Here is a 23,887-nt window from a genome sequence, read left to right on the forward strand (position 1 = left end):
AGATGCATTGGATTTGGCTGTGTGAAAGGGCTGAGTGTTTTACTGTGGTCAGCGAGCAGCTGCTTCCCCCTGACAGAGCCTGAGCAGACTGATTCATGACAGTATAGGCACTTAACGAGCCATGAAGACCTACAGTGCCTTACAAAAGTATTCATCCCCCTTGGCGTTTTTCCTATTTTATTGCATTACAACCTGTAATTTAAATAGATTTTTATTTGGATTTCATGTAATGGACAAATTGGTGAAGTGAAATGGAAAAAAAAAAACGTATAAAAAAATTCTAAAAAGTCAAAAATGGATAAGTGATGCGTGCAAATGTATTCACCCCCTTTGCGATGAAGCCCCTGAATAAGATCTGGTGCAACCAATTACCTTCAGAAGTCACATAATTAGTTAAATAAAGTCCACCTGTGTGCAATCTAAGTGTCACATGATGTGCTTCTACACTTGCATTGCTTGCTGTTTGGGGTTTTAGGCTGGGTTTCTGTACAGCACTTTGAGATATCAGCTGATGTACGAAGGGCTATATAAATAAATTTGATTTGATTTTGATGTCAGTATATACACACCTGTTCCAAAAGGCCCCAGAGTCTACAACACCACTAAGCAAGGGGAACCAAAAAGCAAGCGACACCATGAAGATCAAGGAGCTCTCCAAACAGGTCACAGACAAAGTTGTGGAGAAGTACAGATCAGGGTTGGATTATAAAAATTATCCGAAACTTTGAACATCCCACGGAGCACCATTAAATCCATTATTAAAAAATGGAAAGAATGGGACCTCCTGGGTGGCGCAGTGGTCTAGGGCACTCTGGGTTCGCGTCCAGGCTCTGTCACAGCCGGCTGCGACCGGGAGGTCTGTGGGGCGACGCACAATTTGCCTAGCATCTTCCGGTTTAGGGAGGGTTTGGCCGGTAGGGAAATCCTTGTCTCATCGCGCACTAGCAACTCCTGTGGCGGGCCGTGCACGCTAACCAGGTCGCCAGGTGTATGGTGTTTCCTCCGACACATTGGTGCGGCTGGCTTCCGGGTTGGATGCGCCATGTGTTAAGAAGCAGTGTGGCTTGGTTGGGTTGTGTTTCGGAGGATGCATGGCTTTCGACCTTCGTCTCTCCCGAGCCCATACGGGAGTTGTAGCGATGAGACAAGATTGTAACTACTAACAATTGGATACCACGAAAAGGGGGTAAAATTTAAAAAAGTTAAATAATATGGCACCACAGCAAACCTGCCAAGAGAGGGCCGCCCACAAAAACTCACAGCCCAGGCAAGGCGGGCATTAATCCGAGAGGCAACAAAGAGACAAAATATAACTCTGTAGGAGCTGCAAAGCTTCACAGCAGAGGTTGGAGTATCTTTAAGCCGTACACTCCACAGAGCTGGGAAGAGTGGCCAGAAAAAAGCAATTGCCAAAAGGCATGTGGGAGACTCCCTAAACATATGGAAGAAGGCATGTGGGAGACTCCTCAAACATATGGAAGAAGCTACCTCTAGTCAGATTAGACTATAATTTAGTTTTTGGGCCATCAAGGAAAATGCTATGTCTGGCACAAACCCAACACATCTCATCACCCCGAGAACACAGTGAAGCATGGTGGTGGTAGCATCATGTTGTGGGGATGTTTTTCGTCGGCAGGGACTGGGAAACTGGTCAGAATTGAAGGAATTATGGATGGTGCTAAATACTGGGACATTTTTGAGGGAAACCTTTTTGTCTTCTAGAGATTTGAGACTGGGACGGAGGTTCACCTTCCAGCAGGACAATGACCCTAAGCATACTGCTAAAGCGACGCTCTAGTGGTTTAAGGGGCAAATATTTAAATGTCTTGGAATGGCCTAGTCAATGCCCAGACCTCAATCCAATTGAGAATATGTGGTATGACTTAAAGATTGCTGTTCACCAGCGGAACCCATCCAACTTGAAGGAGCTGGAGCAGTTTTGCCTTGAATGGGCAAAAATCCCAGTGGCTAGATCTGCCAAGCTTATAGAGACATACCCCAAGAGACTTGCAGCTGTAATTGCTACAAAAGGTGGCTCTACAAAGTATTGACTTTGGGGGGGTGTTTATTTCCTGTTTATTTGTCTTATTTCTTGTTTGTTTCACAATAAAAAATATTTTGCATTTTCAAAGTGGTAGGCATGTTGTGTAAATCAAATGATACAAACCCCCCAAAAATCGATTTTAATTCCAGGTTGTAAGGCAACAAAATAGGAAAACTTTCTGCATGACACAAGTAATTTTTCCAACAGTTGTTTACAGACAGATTATTTCACTTATAATTCACTGTATCACAATTCCAGTGGGTCAGAAGTTTACATACACTAAGTTGACTGTGCCTTTAAACAGCTTGGAAAATGAGAGAAAGTGTTGCCAAGGTGTTAGAAGCTTCTGATAGGCTAAATGATATAATTTGAGTAAATTGGAGGTGTACCTGTGGATGTATTTCAAGGCCTACCTTCAAACTCAGTGCCTCTTTGCTTGACATCATGGGAAAATCAAAAGAAATCAGCCAAGACCTCAGATGAAACTTGGTGCGAAAAGAGCATATCAATCCCAGAACAACAGCAAAGGACCTTGTGATGATGCTTGAGGAAACGGGTACAAAAGTATCTATATCCACAGTCCAAACGAGTTTTATATCGACATAACCTGAAAGGCCGCTCAGCAAGGAAGAAGCCACTGCTCCAAAATAAAAAGCCAGACTACGGTTTGCAACTGCACATGGGGAGAAAGATTGTACTTTTTGGAGAAATTTCCTCTGGGCTGATTTAACTAAAATAGAAGTGTTTGGCCATAATGACCATCGTTATGTTTGGAGGAAAAATGGGAGGCTTGCAAACCGAAGAACACCATCCCAACCGTGAAGTACAGGGGTGGCAGCATCATGTTGTGGGGGTGCTTTGCTGCAGGAGGGGCTGGTGCACTTTACAAAATAGATAGTAGATAAATAGAAAATGATGTGGATATACTGAAACAACATCTAAAGACCTCAGTCAGGAAGTTAAAGCTTGGTCACAAATGGGTCTTCCAAATGGACAATGACCCCAAGCATACTTCCAAAGTTGTGGAAAAATGGCTTAAAGACCACAAAGTCAAGGTATTGGAGTGGCCAGCACAAAGCCCTGACCTCAATCCTATAGAAAATGTGTGGGCAGAACTGAAAGAGCGTGTGTGAGCAAGGAGGCCTCCAATCCTGACTTAGTTAGACCAGCTCTGTCAGTAGGAATGGACCAAAATTCACCCAACTTATTGAGGGAAGCTTGTGGAAGGTTCCCCGAAACGTTTGAAGTTAAACAATTTAAAGGCAATGCCATCAAATACCATTTGAGTGTATGTAGACTTCTGACCCACTGGGAATGTGATGAAAGAAATCAACGCTGGAATTATTAATTTTCCCTTCTATTATTCTGATATTTCACATCCTTAAAATACAGTGGTTGTCGTAACTGACCTAAGACGGAATTTTCACCAGAATTAAATGTCAGGAATTGTGAAAAACTGAGATTAAATGTATTTGGCTAAGGTGTATGTAAACCTCTGACTTCAATTGTATACACGCAAACAAACACAGCTCTTGTTGTTGAATCCACTGCACTGAGTGTGTCTCACTGCCAATGTCTAGAGAGCCCTGGATTTCATACCACACACTCAGCAAGAAAGGGCAACGTGGGACTGCAGAAGTAATTTAGTTTTTTTTTATAAAGACACACTAAACACCGTGACTAATGACTGTAACACAGCTACAGTGTTGCGTTACTGTTGACTGAGTTGGTGGGTAAATTCTTCCCGAGAGACTCCTGCCCTTGGTAAACAGTCAGTAAAGCCCTGTGTAAATCTGGTGTGATTGTTGCTCTGCAGACATTGTGAACGAGAATCATTGATATGGTTGGAAAACCCTGGTGTTCTTACAGTGAGTGTGATTTATGATGACTGTGTGAGCTGACTGGCTTTGTGAGTCTGGCTGTGTTTTTATTTCTCCATGTTGGAGTTTCATGTAAGAGAAATGGGTTTCCTTACATAGATGTTTTAACTCTGACATACAGTGCCTTGCGAAAGTATTCGGCCCCCTTGAACTTTGCGACCTTGTGCCACATTTCAGGCTTCAAACATAAAGATATAAAACTGTATTTTTTTGTGAAGAATCAACAACAAGTGGGACACAATCATGAAGTGGAACGACATTTATTGGATATTTCAAACTTTTTTAACAAATCAAAAACTGAAAAATTGGGCATGCAAAATTATTCAGCCCCCTTAAGTTAATACTTTGTAGCGCCACCTTTTGCTGCGATTACAGCTGTAAGTCGCTTGGGGTATGTCTCTATCAGTTTTGCACATCGAGAGACTGACATTTTTTCCCATTCCTCCTTGCAAAACAGCTCGAGCTCAGTGAGGTTGGATGGAGAGCATTTGTGAACAGCAGTTTTCAGTTCTTTCCACAGATTCTCAATTGGATTCAGGTCTGGACTTTGACTTGGCCATTCTAACACCTGGATATGTTTATTTTTGAACCATTCCATTGTAGATTTTGCTTTATGTTTTGGATCATTGGTGGTTGAAGATATCCCTCTAGTGGTGTGGGGGCTGTGCTTTGGCAAAGTGGGTGGGGTTATATCCTACCTGTTTGGCCCTGTCCGGGGGTATCGTCGGATGGGGCCACAGTGTCTCCCAACCCCCAGAATCTCCGTCCCAGTCTCAGGTCTTTTCCATTCTTCCAGAATGGTCCTGTATTTGGCTCCATCCAACTTCCCATCAATTTTAACCATCTTCCCTGTCCCTGCTGAAGAAAAGCAGGCCCAAACCATGATGCTGCCACCACCATGTTTGACAGTGGGGATGGAGTGTTCAGGGGGATGAGCTGTGTTGCTTTTACGCCAAACATAACGTTTGGCATTGTTGCCAAAAAGTTCAATTTTGGTTTCATCTGACCAGAGCACCTTCTTCCACATGTTTGGTGTGTCTCCCAGGTGGCTTGTGGCAAACTTTAAACAACACTTTTTATGGATATCTTTAAGAAATGGCTTTCTTCTTGCCACTCTTCCATAAAGGCCAGATTTGTGCAATATACGACTGATTGTTGTCCTATGGACAGAGTCTCCCACCTCAGCTGTAGATCTCTGCAGTTCATCCAGAGTGATCATGGGCCTCTTGGCTGCATCTCTGATCAGTCTTCTCCTTGTATGAGCTGAAAGTTTAGAGGGACGGCCAGGTCTTGGTAGATTTGCAGTGGTCTGATACTCCTTCCATTTCAATATTATCGCTTGCACAGTGCTCCTTGGGATGTTTAAAGCTTGGGAAATCTTTTTGTATCCAAATCCGGCTTTAAACTTCTTCACAACAGTATCTCGGACCTGCCTGGTGTGTTCCTTGTTCTTCATGATGCTCTCTGCGCTTTTAACGGACCTCTGAGACTATCACAGTGCAGGTGCATTTATACGGAGACTTAATTACACACAGGTGGATTGTATTTATCATCATTAGTCATTTAGGTCAACATTGGATCATTCAGAGATCCTCACTGAACTTCTGGAGAGAGTTTGCTGCACTGAAAGTAAAGGGGCTGAATTATTTTGCACGCCCAATTTTTCAGTTTTTGATTTGTTAAAAAAGTTAGAAATATCCAATAAATGTCGTTCCACTTCATGATTGTGTCCCACTTGTTGTTGATTCTTCACAAAAAAATACAGTTTTATATCTTTATGTTTGAAGCCTGAAATGTGGCAAAAGGTCGCAAAGTTCAAGGGGGCCGAATACTTTCGCAAGGCACTGTACATGTTGTAAAGCATATAGTCTCTGACATTTATCCTTCCTTTTAAAGTAGAGCCTACATGTCTGGCATACAAGGTTACGTACATTCAACAGACAATATGGCATTGTATTTAACCACAACCTCTTTTCACCGCTCTTGTCTTTCCTATCTTTCCTCTCTCCCTCTGTCCCTCTCTCCCCGCCACTCTCCCCCCCTCCTCCAGGCGAGACTAAGACCGTGGTCCATCCCTTTGTTCCCGGAGGGGTCAGTGACGGTCAGTGGCACTCTGTCCAGCTGCACTACTACAACAAGGTAAGGCACGGCTACACCGTGTTTAGAAACAGTAAACATATGTTGAAGACACAAATGTAATGGATGGAGAAATCTGCTTATCTGTCCAAGTTACTCACCTACTCAGATAACCTGGTTTGATAGTCTGTTGATATGTTGACCACCTTTTATTCTGGATTATTGAAATAAAGTGGGACCACATTTAAGTACCATATCATAAAGAGCATGATTGTATCAGAAAGATCTTATGAGCCATGTGTGTGTCAGAGTTCATCTTAATTGTATTACATGCGAACTGCTCAAACCAGAGGGAAACTGTGGTTTTCCCACGCTCTTTCTATAAGCCAATCTTAAAGAGGATTATTTCATATCACAGATCAAATTCACCACCAAAGGTAATCGCATATTAGACTTATATGGCAGTCAATTGCTGGGTGTTATTTTTCCACAAACTTCCCATGGCCTCGGGCCTATTGAACGACAACAGCAGACAGACAACATCTCAGCTCTATCCATCTCTGCATACAGGCCTACTCCCTACCTCAACCCTATGTTATAGACTATGCTTCTCTGAACATGTGAGAGCTTCTTAGCGCCGACATTTAGACTCTTTCCCAACCGGTTTCCAGAAAAGCACATGTCAACTGGAAGGCATGTCCCAAGTGTTGAAGCTTCAGAATAGCCTCGTCCATTTCTGTCACGAAAGACACGGGTTTCTTTATTTCCTGCCTGTCTCTGATTCCTACTTTCCTGGCTTCCCTAACCCGGTGTAGCAGACGTCAAATACTGCATTGTGATTGGCCGATCTCCTAGCAGGTTTCAGACCTGTGTTGGTTCTTATTGTTCTGTGTGTTGTATTGGGGGTAAAGTACCATGGAAACAGGGGAGATTAATCTCCATGCTATTGCCAGTCTGGACAGATTTCCTGTTTCTAAACCAAATCCCTCCTCTTTCTTGCTTGTTTAGTTTCTCCCAGGACTGAACCTATGCTACTAGTGTTCTGTCGGCAACGTAAAACAAACACAATCGCTCACACAGACACATGGGTGAGCGCTAACACACACACGCATGAGCGAGCCCACAAGTACACACACACACACACACACGTGCACACACTAGAAGTCTTCACGGGTCCAATAGACCCAAAATTTCGAGATCCGACCCTGGACCCAAGCGGTTCCTAAATTGTGACTTTTATCTTGGATCTGGTTCAGGTCTGATATCATTGCTATGGGTCTCGGGTATGTGCAACAAAAAATGTATTACAGACTGGACCCGATTGGACACGTCCTCTGTTAATTGAATGTGTGTGAGGTGATGAGAACTGGGAAAGCTTGTTATATGTCAGCCAATTGCAACTCAATAAAACGCACAGCGGATGTCCAGCTGAAACAGATTCAGGCTGTTCGCCTCATGTGCGCCTGCTGCTGAGGAGAGAGCCAGTGTAAGGCCTTTTCCATTGAAGTAAAATCATTTTCAGACAAGAAGAATGTCCTCGGGGACAAGTTGTAATACTGTAGTGGACAAAGATGAGAAGATCATTGGCATGGCCTTAATGGACTGTGTGCAACACGCTATTCAGGTTTGAAGCAATTTTCTAACTTTTATTTATTTATGTATTTATTATAATTAGTTTTATCATTAATATGATTATATATCATTATTATTATTATTATTTTAGGCCTATTTAAGAATATAAACCAGTTCTTTAAATAGTGTTTGCAATAAGCGTTTTGTTTCATTTTTGTCGAGACATTTTTGTCGAGACATTTTTGTCGAGACATTTTTGTCGAGACATTTTTGTTGGCTAAATGAAGTTCCAGCTGTAATGTTGTGTTTGCCGCAATATAATGGAATTACCGGTAGGGCTACTCTCAGTCAAACCGTGAGAAGTTCAAACCGAAGAGGGCGAGATGCAAATCTGAATTGAATTATGAAACATAATAACCTGTTCGTATTTCCCCTATAAACAATGTCAACTTACTTTTGATATTACCCTAATAAAGTGAAGTCATGTTTGTACATTTTTGGTTGTGGTAGGTTATGGTTATTATTACACACACCAGCACTCCAACAAGTTGAAGTTGACAAAGAATGTTTTAGACCTACCAGAGTTACGCCTTTAATCTAACAATATAATGCTTGTCTTTATAAAAAAAATACTCCCATTGAAAATGTACAAATTAGCTTCCTATTTCTTTATAGCAGTAGTAGTCTATCTGACAAGTATAAAGAAATACATGTCTGTGTTGGGAACATTGTGCCGACATATGTCTTTTTCTACATCTCTCTAGGGCTAGGCTTAAGCTTCTCTATATATAAATATATATATATTTTATATTAATATCATACAGTTGACGCCTAGGCCTTTATTCATGCAATGCCCTGACGCATTTATCGCTCAAATCTCCAACCGGTTCATCTCCAACAGCGTAAGGTGGACAATTATTTGTTTTTGTAGAGTAAAAATCAATAATAATAGGCTTTAAAGCTTTGAATATGCTACATATCGAAACACACCTAGTTGTTTTTTTGTTTTGTTTGTTAAAGGCAGTTTTTAAGGACACGTAAGTTGATCATTTGGTGGGCCTCCCGAGTGGCGCAGAGGTCTAAGGTGCTGTACCACAGTGCGCGAGGCATCAATACAGACCCGGGTTGTGTCATATTCGGCAGTGAGTGGGAGACCCATGAGGCAACGCCATATTGGCGCAGCGTCGTCTGGGTTAGGGGAGAGTTTGGCTGGCCGGGATTTCTTTGTCCCATCACGCTCTAGCGACTCCTTGTGGCGGGTTGGGCGACTGCAAGCTGACCCGGTCACCAGCTGGACCGTGTTTCCTCCGGCACATTGGTGCGGCTGGCTTCTGGGTTAAGCGAGCAGTGTGTCAAGATGCAGTGCGGCTTAGCAGGGTCGTGTTTTGGAGGACGCCTTCGCCTCTCCCGAGTCCATACGGGAGTTGTAGCGATGGGACAAGACTGTATCACGAAATTGGTCAGGAAAGGGCGAAAAGTAAAATAAAAAATGTGTTTATCATTTGGCCAATATCTCTCATTTATTGATGGAGCTGGCTGCTTCTCTCTCTCTTTCTACTCTCGGATATGAGAGGTATGTTTGGGTCTGTTTTTCCACAGGCCTATTTGAAACAGGTCTAACTGTTCTCGGGTTCATTCAGAACCGGTCTACGTTTACATTCCTTTTATGTATGCATGTTGGGTGGAAAAGCCTCTAGCACACACACACACACACACACACACACACACACACACACACACACACACACACACACACACATACAGTGGGGCAAAAAAGTATTTAGTCGGCCACCAATTGTGCAAGTTCTCCCACTTAAAAGGATGAGAGGCCTGTAATTTTCATCATAGTTACACTTCAATTATGACAGACAAAATGAGAAAAACAAATCCAGAAAATCACATTGTAGGATTTTTTAATGAATTTATTTGCAAATTATGGTGGAAAATAAGTATTTGGTCATAACAAAAGTTTATCTCAATACTTTGTTATATACCCTTTGTTGGCCATGACAGAGGTCAAACGTTTTCTGTAAGTCTTCACAAGGTTTTCACACACTGTTGCTGGTATTTTGGCCCATTCCTCCATGCAGATCTCCTCCTTTTTTAGTTTGGAGGTCAATGAGAGAGGGTCGAATCAACACAATATGTAATTGCTCATTTGCTACGCGAGGCTTATTCGATCAAATAGCACTAATGTTTAGGTTGCTTTGATATAAGTGGGCGCACATGGTATTCCGGCATGTGCTTATCTGCTCTCTCATTGGCTAGAATGTCGCCACCTGATCCAACCTCCTCATGCCTTTGCCGATATTATTCCCATTGTTAGAGCGGTCAGTCCAGTATCTTGTCAGTGTATACACAATCTTTGATCACTTGATTCTTCTTACATGTACTACTAAAGTTAAAAAGCGCTGGATTGTTGTAAACCTACGCAAAATACATTTTCCTTCCAACATCTATTTTGCACCAGTCTCTGGCCATTCCTTTTAATAAATCCAAGTCACGTTGAGATTGACCTAATAATTCATCCTAACCTAACCTATGACCTAGCAAATCACCCTATGTATTACTGCCCCAATTGCAAGAAGTGGCACAAATAAATCACTAAGAACTAGCCTCGCCTAGCATGCTTTCTACTCCTAAAACTACATTTAAACAATACATCTAAATATTTTAATACAACTAAAACTCAATAAAAAAGAGAATCTGAATGGAAATAAAAACGAATATAAAAACACTATAATAACCTTGCTGTCCAGGAAGAGGCTACTGCAGCCAGGCACGCTGTCACCTTTATGTTATACCTCACCCCAGTCACATTGAGAACAGCCAAACCTGGTCCTGACAGTCCAGATAGGATCCAGGCCTTCATCTAAAGCCAGACTAAGCTCAGAAGACCTATCACTTTCTACTTCAGAGCCTTGGAGGGACTCATAAAGGGATTCCCAATGTCTGCGTTCCACCGTGACATCCTATTCCATACACAGAGCTCTGGTCAAACGTAGTGCACTTTGCTGGGAATGCGGTGCCATTTGGGACTCAGCCTAGGATATTTTTATGGCCTACTCGAGGCTTCTCAAGGCACCGGTTAGATTAAGGGTTGTCCATATCAGAGTGGAGGGGCCCAGTCACCCCAAACAGCCCCTAACAGTCTGCTCCCCTTTCTCCTCAAACCATAGGTCAGAGGCCGCAAGGGGATGGGCTATGAGGGGCATTGGGCCACCATGGTAACAGACACACTTGCATTGTGCTTGGTGATTTACGGTGGTGTGTGTGGTGCTTAGACTCATGCAGGGCGGGGGTGGCCTCCCTATTGAAGATTTCACACAATAGAAGACATTTTAGAAATTCCCAATTTATTTTGGATGTGGAGTAGCGACGTCTCAAGGACAGCAAGAGGAGTTGGCACAAGAGACACACACACACACACACACACACACACACACACACACACACACACACACACACACACTCAGAGCTAAAAAGGAAACACACAGAGAGAAAGGGATATTCTTGGACTGTTCAGGTTTTGATGATAATGAAGCAGGAAGTGACGTCACGTCATCTCTCAGAAGGATGATTGTCTGGGGAGGAAGTATGTTGGATCACTGTGGTGTATTTCTGTTCTTCTCTTTTCTGTTGTAGACCACTGGATAAAGCAGCGGCAGGCAGGCAGGCTTTGTCTTATGATGGATGACTTTAGGCACTATGTTGAATAATGAATGTTCATTAAGGACAAGAGGTCAACAAGTGTGTGTATGTCTGTGTTTATTTGTAAAGGGGTCTATGTCTGGGCCTAGTGTCAGACTTGTTAATCGTTGTGGTCTGGACGGAGTAGTCTAGAGGACATGATGTTATTTACATTTTGCAGTATAACATGCTCTATTAGCCACATTCCCAGACACAGACAGGCCTAGCTAGCTCTAATAGCTTGCCCTAATCACACTGCTGCATCGAAGCCCTCATCTAAAACTCATACTTTGACTGAAGGAGATGGTAATAACATGGCCTTTATAGATACAAGGCTTTATTCATCCATGCTGTAGGCTGTAGCCGTGTTCATTTAGTAGACAAGTCCCGTGCCATTATTTTATATTATATGATTTATAGTAAGAAGAATATAACTGAACGTGGCTGAATATAATAGAAAGGATATTTTTCCCATTCCAGAGAGAGAGTCCGCATATGGGGCGGCAGTGTAGCCTAGTGGTTAGAGCATTGGACTAGTAACCGGAAGGTTGCAAGTTCAAACCCCCGAGCTGACAAGGTACAAATCTGTCGTTCTGCCCCTGAACAGGCAGTTAACCCACTGTTCCCAGGCCGTCATTGAAAATAAGAATGTGTTCTTAACTGACTTGCCTGGTTAAATAAAGGTCAAATAAAATAAAATAAATATGAAGTGGCTATATTGAGCTTAAACGTGATCATTTGAAACAGGTCCTATATGCTAGATTTAGAGTTATTTGGCAACTTTAGTTGTGAATGATACAAACTTTAGAATGTCTTAGAAATCAACACATATATGGGCTCTGCATGATGCCACTTCGGGCTGTTGAGGATTTGAGAAAGTCGCAGAAAAAGCTTATGCTCTGTTCCTTGCCGCAGGCCGCACATACCGGGGGGGGAGATGTAGTGATAGTGAATGGAGATAGAGGCTCCATTCCCACCAGTTGTTTTTTCCCCATCGTGCCAGGTAGGCTACTCCTGTTATTTCACTCCACCCATCAACCACTGTTTGAGGAGCATGCATCCTCTCGCTACGTGAGAGGTGATATACCCGCCCAAACCCTGTATGCCATGGGCTCTTCAACCCTGTTCCTGAAGTTACCCAGTGCTTCATTTGGGAAACCTAGTGAAGTCTGTTTTCGGGAACATCGATAGTAACATCTATTTCATTTAACTGACAGCCCCTCTCTCTCTGCACGCTCGGGATATAAGTGAAGGAGAGGGCGGACGAGATGGAAACGCACTGTGGTAAGATATTCTGTCGCTAAAAGGTCATGGGTCAGCCTATTAATGCAACGGGAGTTGCAGTGATGGAACAAGACTGTAACTACCAATTGGGTAAAAAGTATTTAAAAAACAATGTTTTCCACTCAGTTTAAACCTGTTGTTTAATTTCTTTGTTTGATCAATCACAGTGAGGTGAGTTTTAAAAGCATGACACAATTTTGATGTGCTTGATGTGATGTCAGAGTGGTTAGAGGGACAATGGAGCCCTGAGTACCAGCCCATTAGAGACCCGATGGTCGTTAGCCAGTCAGGTACTACCAACCCATGTCCAGAGTGCATAAGAGGAGATTACCGTGACTCAGCAGTCACATGGAATTTTACCACCAACTAAATTTTGCTCTGCCAGGAGTACCCCTGAAGTACCCCCTCATTTTATCAGTAGGCCTATGGGCTCATGAGTCTTGTCAAGTACCCCCTGTGGATAGGCCAAGTACCGCAGGGGTTATAGTACCCCTGGTTGGGAACCACTGGCCTAGAACCACAAGTAGTAGCACGGCAGTGACCATACGAGTTGGCTGTACACTATATTAGCAGATCTGGGACCAGGCTAAACAAACAGGTCTAGCCTCACTGGACAGCCAACTCACCCTCCCAACAGCTTTCTCTTGTTCATTCAGCCCTGCTAGTTCTACCAAACAGAGGAGCTAGTGTGATGTCTCTGTTTCTCTGTGTGTCTCGTATCTTTTCTATGCAAACAGTGCAGAGAGATGACAGAGGGAAAGTGTGGTAGTGGGGATGATCCATGCACTCACAGTGAGATTTATCCCCCAACGGATCACTGGACTCTGGGGTGGGCGTTATGGGGGGGGGGTTATATGTATGTCTGAGGGGTTATATGGGGTTATATGTATGTTTTCTAGGTTAAAGCCAGTATCTATATCTCTTAGGGGAGTGATCACAGCTGGACTCATGATCATAAACTCTGAGTGAGCTAAACTGTATATTTTAAAATGGGAGTCATACCTGCCATTGGTTTTGTAGGGAGATAATATTTGTGGTTCTCTAGAAGTGTAGAGGCTGATGTAATACCTGGAGTTGTATAGGAACTTTTAGTGAGACCATTTATATCTGTGCCGAGCCGAGACCATGCAGAATAATCCAGTCACTGAGATCTAAATGAGCAGAAACAATTTCTCTCAAACTTGCATACATTGTCATGCAGACACAGACAAACACACACCTACAGACCACACACGCTTACACTAGACTAGAAGATGTACTGTTGGTGCAGTTAGTACACACACACACACACACACACACACACACACACACACACACACACACACACACACACACACACACACACACACACTAGTTGCAGATCTTAACGGATCTAACACACCCCTCTCTCTCCCATGGTCTACCCAGGACAGCCTGCACCTGCTGGGGTCCAGTGGGGTGTTGGGGGTCCCTCTTTATACTGCCTGGCTGGAGCTGACACACAAGGAGGTACAGTAGCATGGCCTCTCGTGTCTTAGCTCTAGTACTGGTGTGAGTTCTAGTACTGCAAGTACTGGTGGTAGTACTAGTCTTGGGGTTAGTCGGGCTCTAGTCTGGTCTCTGGTCTGGCTCTAGTCGTGGTCTAGTCTTGCGGTGGTTCTATGGTTAGCTTGGTTCTAGTCCACAGTGTGTTATCCAACATGTTGTCGAGGAGTCTCAAAGGTTTGCATGTCTTTACAGACTTCATTCGTTAACAGAGTTACTTCACTTCTTGCCTCAGGTTTCCATTTGATTCTCATTCATTTTACTGTAGCTACATTTTCCTTCGCTGAAAACACAATGCTCACCCATTAAACCTGCGCGTTTGTGTTCGTCAACATCTCTGCCTCTCAACCACCTACAGGGAATCTTGCAAGTGCGCCGAGCACCATGGGTTTTCACGCACCCGATTTCAGCCAATCACCAGTCAGAATTGCCCTGACACGCAGAGAGGGATCACGTTACCCGCTGACATTATTTTCTCTAATAGGGCTGGCTAATACACTTTTTAGCCAGTAGTTCTGAAAGTAGCTCTCACAAGTCAAGCTTGGTACCCGGGAATGGAGTATTGCGTCATGTATGTACACCTCGTTATTGCTCTCTCACTCTGCGATGTGTGCATCTTGCTCGAATTGCTTGGGGTCTGGGCCCATGTGGGGGAAAATGTAGGGGAAATGGCGCAGCACAGCTTTCAGATAAACAGTCGTTCTCAAACTAGGTATTTCGTTGCTAATTGAGGTAAGACAGTAATTTTGCTCATTGATTATCCATGTATGAACTACACATTGAAGTTCAAAGCCAAAGTTCCAGAGCATGTCTTTAATATCAGCAGGTCAAAATAATCGTAAACGATCTACCAAAGCTATTCATTTGAAAATGTTGATTACTTCTCCTTACCATTCACCTGATGATAAGACAAGACATACATTTTTTGTTTGTGTTCTAACATATGATGGGGGGGGGGGGCTTGGTTGCCGGTTTGCCTGAGTGGGGGTCCCTGTGTCCTATTCCAGACCAATTGCTGTTTGCCAATGAGGGAGCCAGAGATTCCATGCAGCTCATGTAGCACGACTCAATGTTAGAGAGTGAGGAGGGAGAACGTGGTCAGGAGAAAGAGAACTAGGGAGGGAGAGCGAATGAGAGGGAGGGCGACAAGAAGAGATTTACGACTAGTGCTGTAAACACCTGGCACCTGCCTCTGTCTTTTACTCCCCTCCTTTACTCACTCTGTCCATTTCTCTTACTCATAGGCTGTGTTTATGTGTTACAGCATTCACTGCCAGACATTCTTATGGGTGTTTGATGCTTTCAGTACTCCTAGGCTTGAATAAAACATGTCTTGCAGTAGCCTTTCACACCCACAGTGGGGAGTTTGTAGTAAGATAATAATCTCACAGATATTCCAACTAGCTCCAGATTCCGATAACGGGTCACGGGATTCGCGGGATAGAGAGAAACTCCGTATCTGAAGGTTTCCTATTCCTATTGTTCGGCTCAAGGTATTCAGAGGACAATATTGCCGTCCATCTGGCATCGCCTAGAGAAAGAGCAGAGCATTGATATATGTGTGTGTGTTATAGAGATGGCATCAGGGTAACATATAGGGTTGAACGTCCGCCCCATGTCCTGTAGGAGAGAGTGCAACATTGTTACCCATTGTATATCCTCAGGGGTGTGTGTGTGTGTGTGTGTGTGTGTGTGTGTGTGTGTATCCTTTAACCTACAACTACTAGTTGTCCCATTAGTAATCACGCATATTGGCAAACTTATTTCATTTCAAACTTTTTCTACTATAGGCTATTTATCACAATGAACAATATCAGCAAAATGCCTGCGATAAGTGATTGGTATGGTCGCTGTCAATCATTTTATCGTCCCAGCTCTAGTGTGTGGTTTTGAGTGTGTGTGTGTGTGCGCATGCATGCGTGTATGAATAATTGACAGGTCTAGGTTTACAGTGCCAGAGGGTAGGTGAAGTAATGGTCTAAGAACACATTGGGACGTTACAGCTAGACGGACGCCCTAACCCACACACCACAGGCACACATACACACCAGACCAAACATACGCACACACACTCATTAAGCATTTGCCTTTCCCCTCCTTCTGTAGGAGCACACAAAGCAAAGGATGGCAGGAGTTGCAGCTTTTCCAAAAATTCTGGAATTGGGAATGAGAGAGAGAAAGAGAGGGCGAGGGAGAAGCGATTGCGTTTCCTCAGTGAAACCCAAGTCTTGTCAGAGCCTTCGACTCCCGACTTCCTTCATTATGAAAACACCCCCGCTCACCCTTTCCTCTCCTCCGCTAGCAACTTCCTGCAGCGCGGGCCTGACTCACACACTTGAGGTAGTCCATCGTATCCCATGATGACTTCCACTGCTGCTTGTGGGTTTGCTGAGGACTGTCTCATCCGATGCGGGACGCACACTCTCTGCCACAGACAGAGCACACACAGGCCTGTCCCGTTGATTCTGGGGCAGGCCTGGTCACATGTCTGTTCTGTCGATGGCATGGCCCGAGCCGTCTAAGCTGGCAGGGTGTGATGGACGCCTCGATGCTCCTGCAGTTGGTTCTCTGAGCGAGGAACACGGTCCTGCCAGGAAACCTTTTCCAAAATGCATTGGCGGCATTTTATGTGAAAGGACTCCAGTTGTTTTAAGTGTCGGCTGTAGACGGTCCATGTTTCACATCCATAAAAGAGTGTAGATACACACACTGCCTGGTAGACTGCCACTTTGGTGTGTAGGTTCCTGTTGTTAAAAAACCCTCTTCCTTCGCCGTCCAAAGGAGGATGAGGCCCGTTTGACCCGATTCTGTGTGTCCTGGTGGATGTTGCAGTCTTCTGAGAGGACGCTTCCAGAATATTTCAAGTGTGCTACAATGACAAGCGATGAGTCTGAGATAAAGAATGCGGGTGTTTCAGTCAGAGGATCAGATGACCACCGTTTTTGCCACGTTTAACCGACAGCCCCATGCCGCTGTATGCTCTGTATGCCGCTGTATGGCTTGTAAAACCCCCGGGGCCACAGGAGCGCCATCATCGGCGTACCCCGTTGAGATTGGAGCTCTGTGGCGGCTTGGAGCCTCCTGATTGTTGAAGAGGTTCCCGTCCAATCTAAAGTCCAGGGTTTCCTCATTCCCCGTTGTCTTTGAGCGTTTTTGTGACACAGCGAAGGTAGACTGATATACACACACACACACACTCGACATCACACGCACCCTCCCACTCCACGGCTCTAGCACTGCCTTGTGACTCAAAGTATACTCCTGGAAGGATCCCAGTTATGACATTAGCTGTATGACAAGTCCTCATAAAGTGGATGGATTTTATTTTCTGAGTTGTTTTTTCTCTTTTGTTTGTAATCTGATGCATCCACCACTGGCCTTAGCCTCCCCCCCGGGTAGTAAAGTTGTCATGTGCTTGTCAGACAGACAGACAGACAGACAGGTAGAGTGGTGTAATAGGATGAAAAGATAATGTTAGTTAATCAGTGTTCAGTCCTAGGGCTGTTTTGGGGTAGTTACTGCAGTGTTTCCTGTGTTGTCAGCTCTGTAAGGCTCTGTAAGGCCTCAGTCAGTAACCTTATACCCTACCTACTGTGCTGCAAGGCAGACTGAGTGGTAAAACACATAGAAACTTAGCATTTTGTTAACTAACACTCACACTTGACTTTTTCCCCCCTACTACCACTGACTTTGCTGAAAGCTACTTTGAGGGAAATATACTGACCTATGTGATTGTCACACCTAGCTATTTCAAGATCAATGCACTAACTGCTAAATGACTAGAATATATAAAAACTATAAAGGCCATAACATGGAGTGTTTGCCTGTGCTGACTTTAGAGCTGAAAACAAGTACACAGAGCGAGAGAGTTATTTGGTTCACACACTCGGAGGCGGCGAGAAGAGATGTGTGTACACATCCATTTGTACGTTGGTGTGTGTGTGTGCATCTGTCTGTCTGTCTGTCTGCCTGTCTGCCTGTATGTCTACCTGTCTCTCTGTCTGCCTGTCTGTCTGTCTGCCTATCTGTCTGTCTGTCTGTCTGTCTGTCTGTCTGTCTGTCTGTCTGCCTGTATGTCTACCTGTCTCTCTGTCTGCCTGCTTGTCTGTCTGCCTCTCTGCCTGTCTGTCTGCCTGTCTGTATGTCTACCTGTCTCTCTGTCTGTCTGTCTGTCTCTCTCTCATTCTGCCTGTCTGCTTGCCTGTCTGTCTGTCTGTGTTGCTTGTGTTTTCTGACCTTTTCCTCTTTGTTGGTTGCCGTATGGATCAGGTGCTTTGCAATGGCACCAGCTAGGCTATCGTCCCCAGAGACGAGCTAGGAGATGAACGGCAGAATTGTCAACACCAGAGAGAGAGAGAGAGAGAGAGAGAGAGAGAGAGAGAGAGAGAGAGAGAGAGAGAGAGAGAGAGAGAGAGAGAGAGAGAGAGAGAGAGAGAGAGAGACACAGAGAGAGAGAGACACACAGAGAGAGAGACACAGAGAGAGAGAGACCTGTCTATGAGCCAAAGTCCACTCTTAGTCAGGGGATCAGAAACTCTGTTGAAGCTGCATAGGGCCCAGGCCTACATTGAAAGCCCCATTCCATACAAAGGGCAACATTATTTCATACAGGAGTTAGTCAAATGTCTACTGTATTTCTTGGAGCTGTATTGGGGAAGTGTGTGTGTGCGTTAAATGGTCATTTTATCCCCAGCTCATATCGGACCCCTATCCTGGACCTCCGAGTATTTAGTGGGATTTCAGTGTGTGTGAGTTTAGAGCACAGCTGCTGCAGACCCCCATATACCACATCTGGACCTGCATCAGTTTCTCTCTCTCGCTCTCTCTAGAACATACCATGCAATATACACAATCTGGTGATAAAACAGCTGCATTACCAGCCCTGCATGGCTGAGGACATAGGGGAACACAACGAACGACTGAGTCACACATATCCTCCACTCTGTGTGGTTTTACTAACTACTAGCTTCTGTTGAAGAACGTCTGCTGTGGTAATACAGTAGCCTGCTGTCACCACCACTCACATTGGCTAACTCAACAAAGTGGTTCAGAGGTGAAAAACCATCGTAGGCATTTAAAGGGTCAATCTGCATTCGAGATTGGTAACATTTCTCCAGCCCCAACCCTCAGCTATTTACCATCAGCGTTGTTATTGTTTGAACAGAAGATTGCCCCTTTAAGGTTACTAGACAGGAAAGAGGGATGTCTGAGGTTACCATGGGACCCTAGGGGGCACCCAGGTACAGGTAGGCACCTGCCAGGTCCCGGGGTAGATTGGCACTGAGACAGAGACAGAGGCGTGTTCTCATTATAAATTGCATACCTGCATAATGTCTATAACCTGCTGCAATACATATATCACCTCTGATTTCACCATACGTGATCGGCCCCCCTGTCGGCGTGGTTGAATTTTAAAAATGCTTTTATTATTATTATTAGATATTTTTTTTGGGGGGGGGGGGGGTGCACGATATATCGGTAAGGATATCGGAATCGGACAAAATTAGCTAAAAATGCCAACATCAGCCCAATGCCTAGTTTAACGCTGATGTGCACAACTGATGTCAAAGCTGACGTGCATACCTGTATATCTTAGTTAAATGACATAATAACGCCACTAACAATATATCACTCCTAACCTAGCCCACAATGTCTGCTGTGTGGATCGAGCAGTCAACAAGTCCAGCAGTCATCTGAAAGAGTAAGAACATTTCAGAGAGACAACTCAAAGGCCAAATCCATTAACGCCAAGAAAGTAGAATTCATTGCCCTTGACAATTAAGCGTTCTCTGTCGTGGATGATGTTGGCTTTCGCCGGCTGCGAGCACCTCGAGCCCCGGTACACACTACCAAGTAGGTGCTATTTTTCAGAAGTTGCCCTACCGTATTGTTACAACTCACATCCATGAGCTACTTGCTATGGGCGTCACTGCTATTTGCTTAAAACAACTGACATTTGCACCAGCGATGTCAGCCCCATGAGCATGCTGAGTCTGACAGCCCTGTGGATCGACGAGGATTTCGTACTGAGGAAAGCCGTATTGCGTTGCTCAAGAATGTGCTGGTTCTCATACCGCTGCTGCCATTTCAATGGCATTTGAGAACATGTTTGCAACGTGGAAACATGAACACACTCCTAGCGCCATTCGAACAACTGACTGGAGAAATAAGCTCATCAACTGCGTCTGCAGCAGACGTGATACACTCTGTCATGGCATTGAAGCGCCTGCTCAAAAAAACTGCCCACACAGACCGTGGGGTTAACTTGGAAAAGTACTCTAGAAGAGGCTGTGAACAAGCGATTCAGTGGCATCCTCTTTGAGCCTCTTTACTGTGTCTCCACCATGCTCGATGCTTGATGCTAGGTACAAGTTCCGCTACGTCCATGCAGAGAAGAAACAGGGTTTACGTGAAATGTTATAGACACAGCTGGACAAGATGGAAATGGACACAGTGACAGTGAGCGCAGAGGAAGAGAGGCCACGGACAGACAGAGCTGAAACTTGACTGAACAAATTAACAATGAAATAGCACAGCAAATAAGTGAAATAAATAGGTTTTGATTATGTTTTACTGGTAATGGGGACATTCGTAAATGCCAACAATATACATTTTGTGTGTGTGTGTGTGTGTGTGAACTATTTAACTCTACTAGAATGCTTAAAATGCCGCTAACATTTTTAATAACAGTATCGGCCAAAAATGTCATATCAGTACATCCCTAATGTCAATGGCAGACAAATCCCTGATATGATGCAAAATTACATATTTACTGCCCTAGTTATGTTGGTAACCAGCTTATAAACGCAATAATGCATCTCGGGGGTTTGTGGTATATGGCCAATATACCACGGTTGACGGCTGTATCCAGGCACTCCGTGTTGTGTAAGAACAACCCTTAGCCGTGGTATATTGGCCATATACCATACCTCCTCGGGCCTTATTGCTTAATTATATAACGTACTGGGTAGGGATGTGGTAGTCATGACATTTTGTCAGTCGGTGATTCTCAAGCAAAGAACTGCTGGTCTCACAGTAATTGCCACCGTTAATTAACATAAATACATTTAGCATCTCCTGGTTTCCACGCATCGCCTATAAGCCACTGATGCAGAACTTTGCAACATCTTTTTTTTTTTTTAAATTCTACTAAATCCATGTAATATAGCCAACACAATTGTAATAAATCTATGATTTATTGAAAATTTAGCTTATTTCAGAAGAACAGAATAGGGTATTCTGAGTTGTCCTTATGTTAGGTCCTGATCTGGCTATGCCATATGGCTGTGGGCTACACAAATTAATTTAGAAGACAAGATTTGATTAGAATTCCGTGGCATTATTTTATAGTATTGCGATACTATGGAACATAGCTGAATATAATTGAAAGGACATTTTCTCCAAACGATTTCAGAGGGAGTGTGAACATGCAGCTATTCTGTGTTGAGCAGTTAAAACTGAAACTGGTCCTTTTTTATGCTTCATTTAGAGTAATTTATTCATCTTTAGTTGTGATACAAACGTTGGGCTATAATGTCTTGATTTTGAATACATTCTAAGGCTGCATGATGCGACTCTAATGATATTTCTTGAAAGGCATGAGTTCTGCTTTGTTTCTTGTGCAGGTTGCACACACTTCATCAGTCTCTCATTCACAATTTGTCAGGCACGTAATAATATTCTCACCAGGTCACGAATTTCCATGTGGCATCCCCCTTGTGTGGCCGTAATGCCTACTAAAAAATATCTATGTTCGCTCATTTATAAAAAACTGAAATATCACATTTATGTAGGTATTCAGACCCTTTACTCAGTACTTTGTTGAAGACCCTTTGACAGCGATTACAGTCTCGAGTCTTCCTGGGTATGATGCTACAAGCTTGTAACACCTGTATTTGGGAAGTTTCTCCCATTCTTCTCTGCAGATGCTCTCAAGCCCTGTCAGGTTGAATGGGGAGCGTCGCTGCACAGCTGTTTTCAGGTCTCTCCAGAGATGTTTGATCGGGTTCCAGGCTCTGTCTGGGCCACTCAAGGACATTGAGACTTCTCCCAAAGCCACTCCTGCGTTGTCTTGGCTATGTGCTTAGGGTCGTTGTCCTGTTGGAAGGTGAACCTTTACCCCAGTCTGAGGTCCTGAGCACTCTGGAGCAGGTTTTCATCAAGGATCTCTCTGTACTTTTCTCTGTTAATCTTTCCCTCGATCCTGACTTGTCTCCCAGTCCCTGCCGCTGAAAAACATCCCCACAGCATAATGCTGCCACTACCGTGCTTCACCGTAGGGATGGTATTGGCAAGGGGGTGAGTTGTGCCTAGTTTCCTCCAGACGTGATGCTTGGCATTCAGGCCAAAGAGTTCAGTCCTGGTTTCATCAGAACAGAGAATCTTGTTTCTCATGGTCCGAGGGTCCTTTAGGTGCAATTTGGCAAACTCCAAGCGGGCTGTCATGACTTTTAATGAGGAGTGGCTTCTGTCTGGCCACTGTACCATAAAGGCCTGCTTGGTGGAGTGCTGCAGAGATAATTGTCCGTCTGGAAGGTTCTCCCATCTCCACAGAGGAACACTGGAGCTCTGTCAGAGTGACCAATGGGTTCTTGGTCACCTCCCTGACCAAGGCCTTTCTCCCCTGATTGCTCAGTTTGGCCGGGCGGCCATCTCTAGGAAGAGTCTTGGTGGTTCCAAACTTCTTCTATTTAAGAATGATGGAGGCCACTGTGTTCTTGGGGACCTTCAATGCTGCAGACATTTGTTGGTACCCTTCCCCAGATCTGTGCCTCGACACCATCCTGTCTCGGAGCTCTGTGGACAATTCCTTCGACCTCGTGGCTTGGTTTCTTCTCTGACATGCACTGTCAACTGTGGGACCTTATATAGAGAGGTGTGTGCCTTTCCAAATCATGTCCAATCAATTGAATTTACCCCAGGTGGACTCCAGTCAAGTCGTAGAAACATCTCAAGAATGAAAACCGGATGCACCTCAATTATGTATTTGTGTTTCTGTTCTGAAGGTAACTGTAAAGAGGATATCGTATTGTACCTGCCCAAACACAGCCCTCCCGGGCCCTCTGGTCATAAACACACACATTCAACACTTTTTAAATCCACTGCCGCTGAGTGTGTGTTGCTGCCAATGCATACAGAGAGGCCTGGTGTGCCAAGCCAAGTCTAGAGTGGGGTTTCAGTGAGTGACTGTGTGTGTGTGTGCGTCACTATTGATGTGCCTCTCTGCGTGCCAAGGGAGTGGCTTCACCCCTCGTCTGGTTAAATCATACAATGTCACTAGGCTTACACGGAGAGTGTGAGAAGGTCTTCTGCTAAGCATGAGAGTTATTGCGTTGTGACAGTGAGAGACTTGCATCCCAAGTGGCACACTATTCCCTATGTAGTGCCCTGCACTACTTTTAACCAGAGTCCTACATTGGCTGAAAGTAGTTCTTGAAATAGGGTGCCATTTGGGACATAACCAGAGCGTGTGAGTGTCTGCTTAGGAGGCCAATACTGTAGACCATTGACACTTCACCCTGAGAACCATTGATCTGCTGGCCTGGCCTGCCAATGGGGAGCTGGCTACATCCACTACAACATCCACTAGACGTCTATGGTCATTCAGCAGACACTTCACCTACACAGCCAACAGGTTTATGTTCGTTATCCATTCACACTTTCTCTCGTTCACTTACACTCATTCACTTAGCACAGACCTTCCTTGATGTTGAGACATGGAGGAATGACCGGCATCTAACTCTGGCAACTGTTTCTTATCGAATATCGATCTTTTCTCATGGTTATGTGGCAATGCAAGGAAGTCATTATTTCTGTG

General features: G+C 44.3%; 1 protein-coding gene across 1 annotated transcript in view; it reads left to right on the forward strand.

The window, feature by feature from the left end:
- The window catches only part of celsr1a (cadherin EGF LAG seven-pass G-type receptor 1a), a 126,995-nt gene that overhangs the window by 64,437 nt on the left and 38,671 nt on the right, over positions 1–23,887 (forward strand). Inside the window, 1 exon segment of the mRNA XM_031797701.1 lies at positions 5,975–6,063. Coding sequence (XP_031653561.1) covers positions 5,975–6,063 — 89 coding nt within the window.

The sequence above is a fragment of the Oncorhynchus kisutch genome, linkage group LG19 (assembly GCF_002021735.2).
Source record: "Oncorhynchus kisutch isolate 150728-3 linkage group LG19, Okis_V2, whole genome shotgun sequence".
Lineage (NCBI taxonomy): Eukaryota > Metazoa > Chordata > Actinopteri > Salmoniformes > Salmonidae > Oncorhynchus > Oncorhynchus kisutch.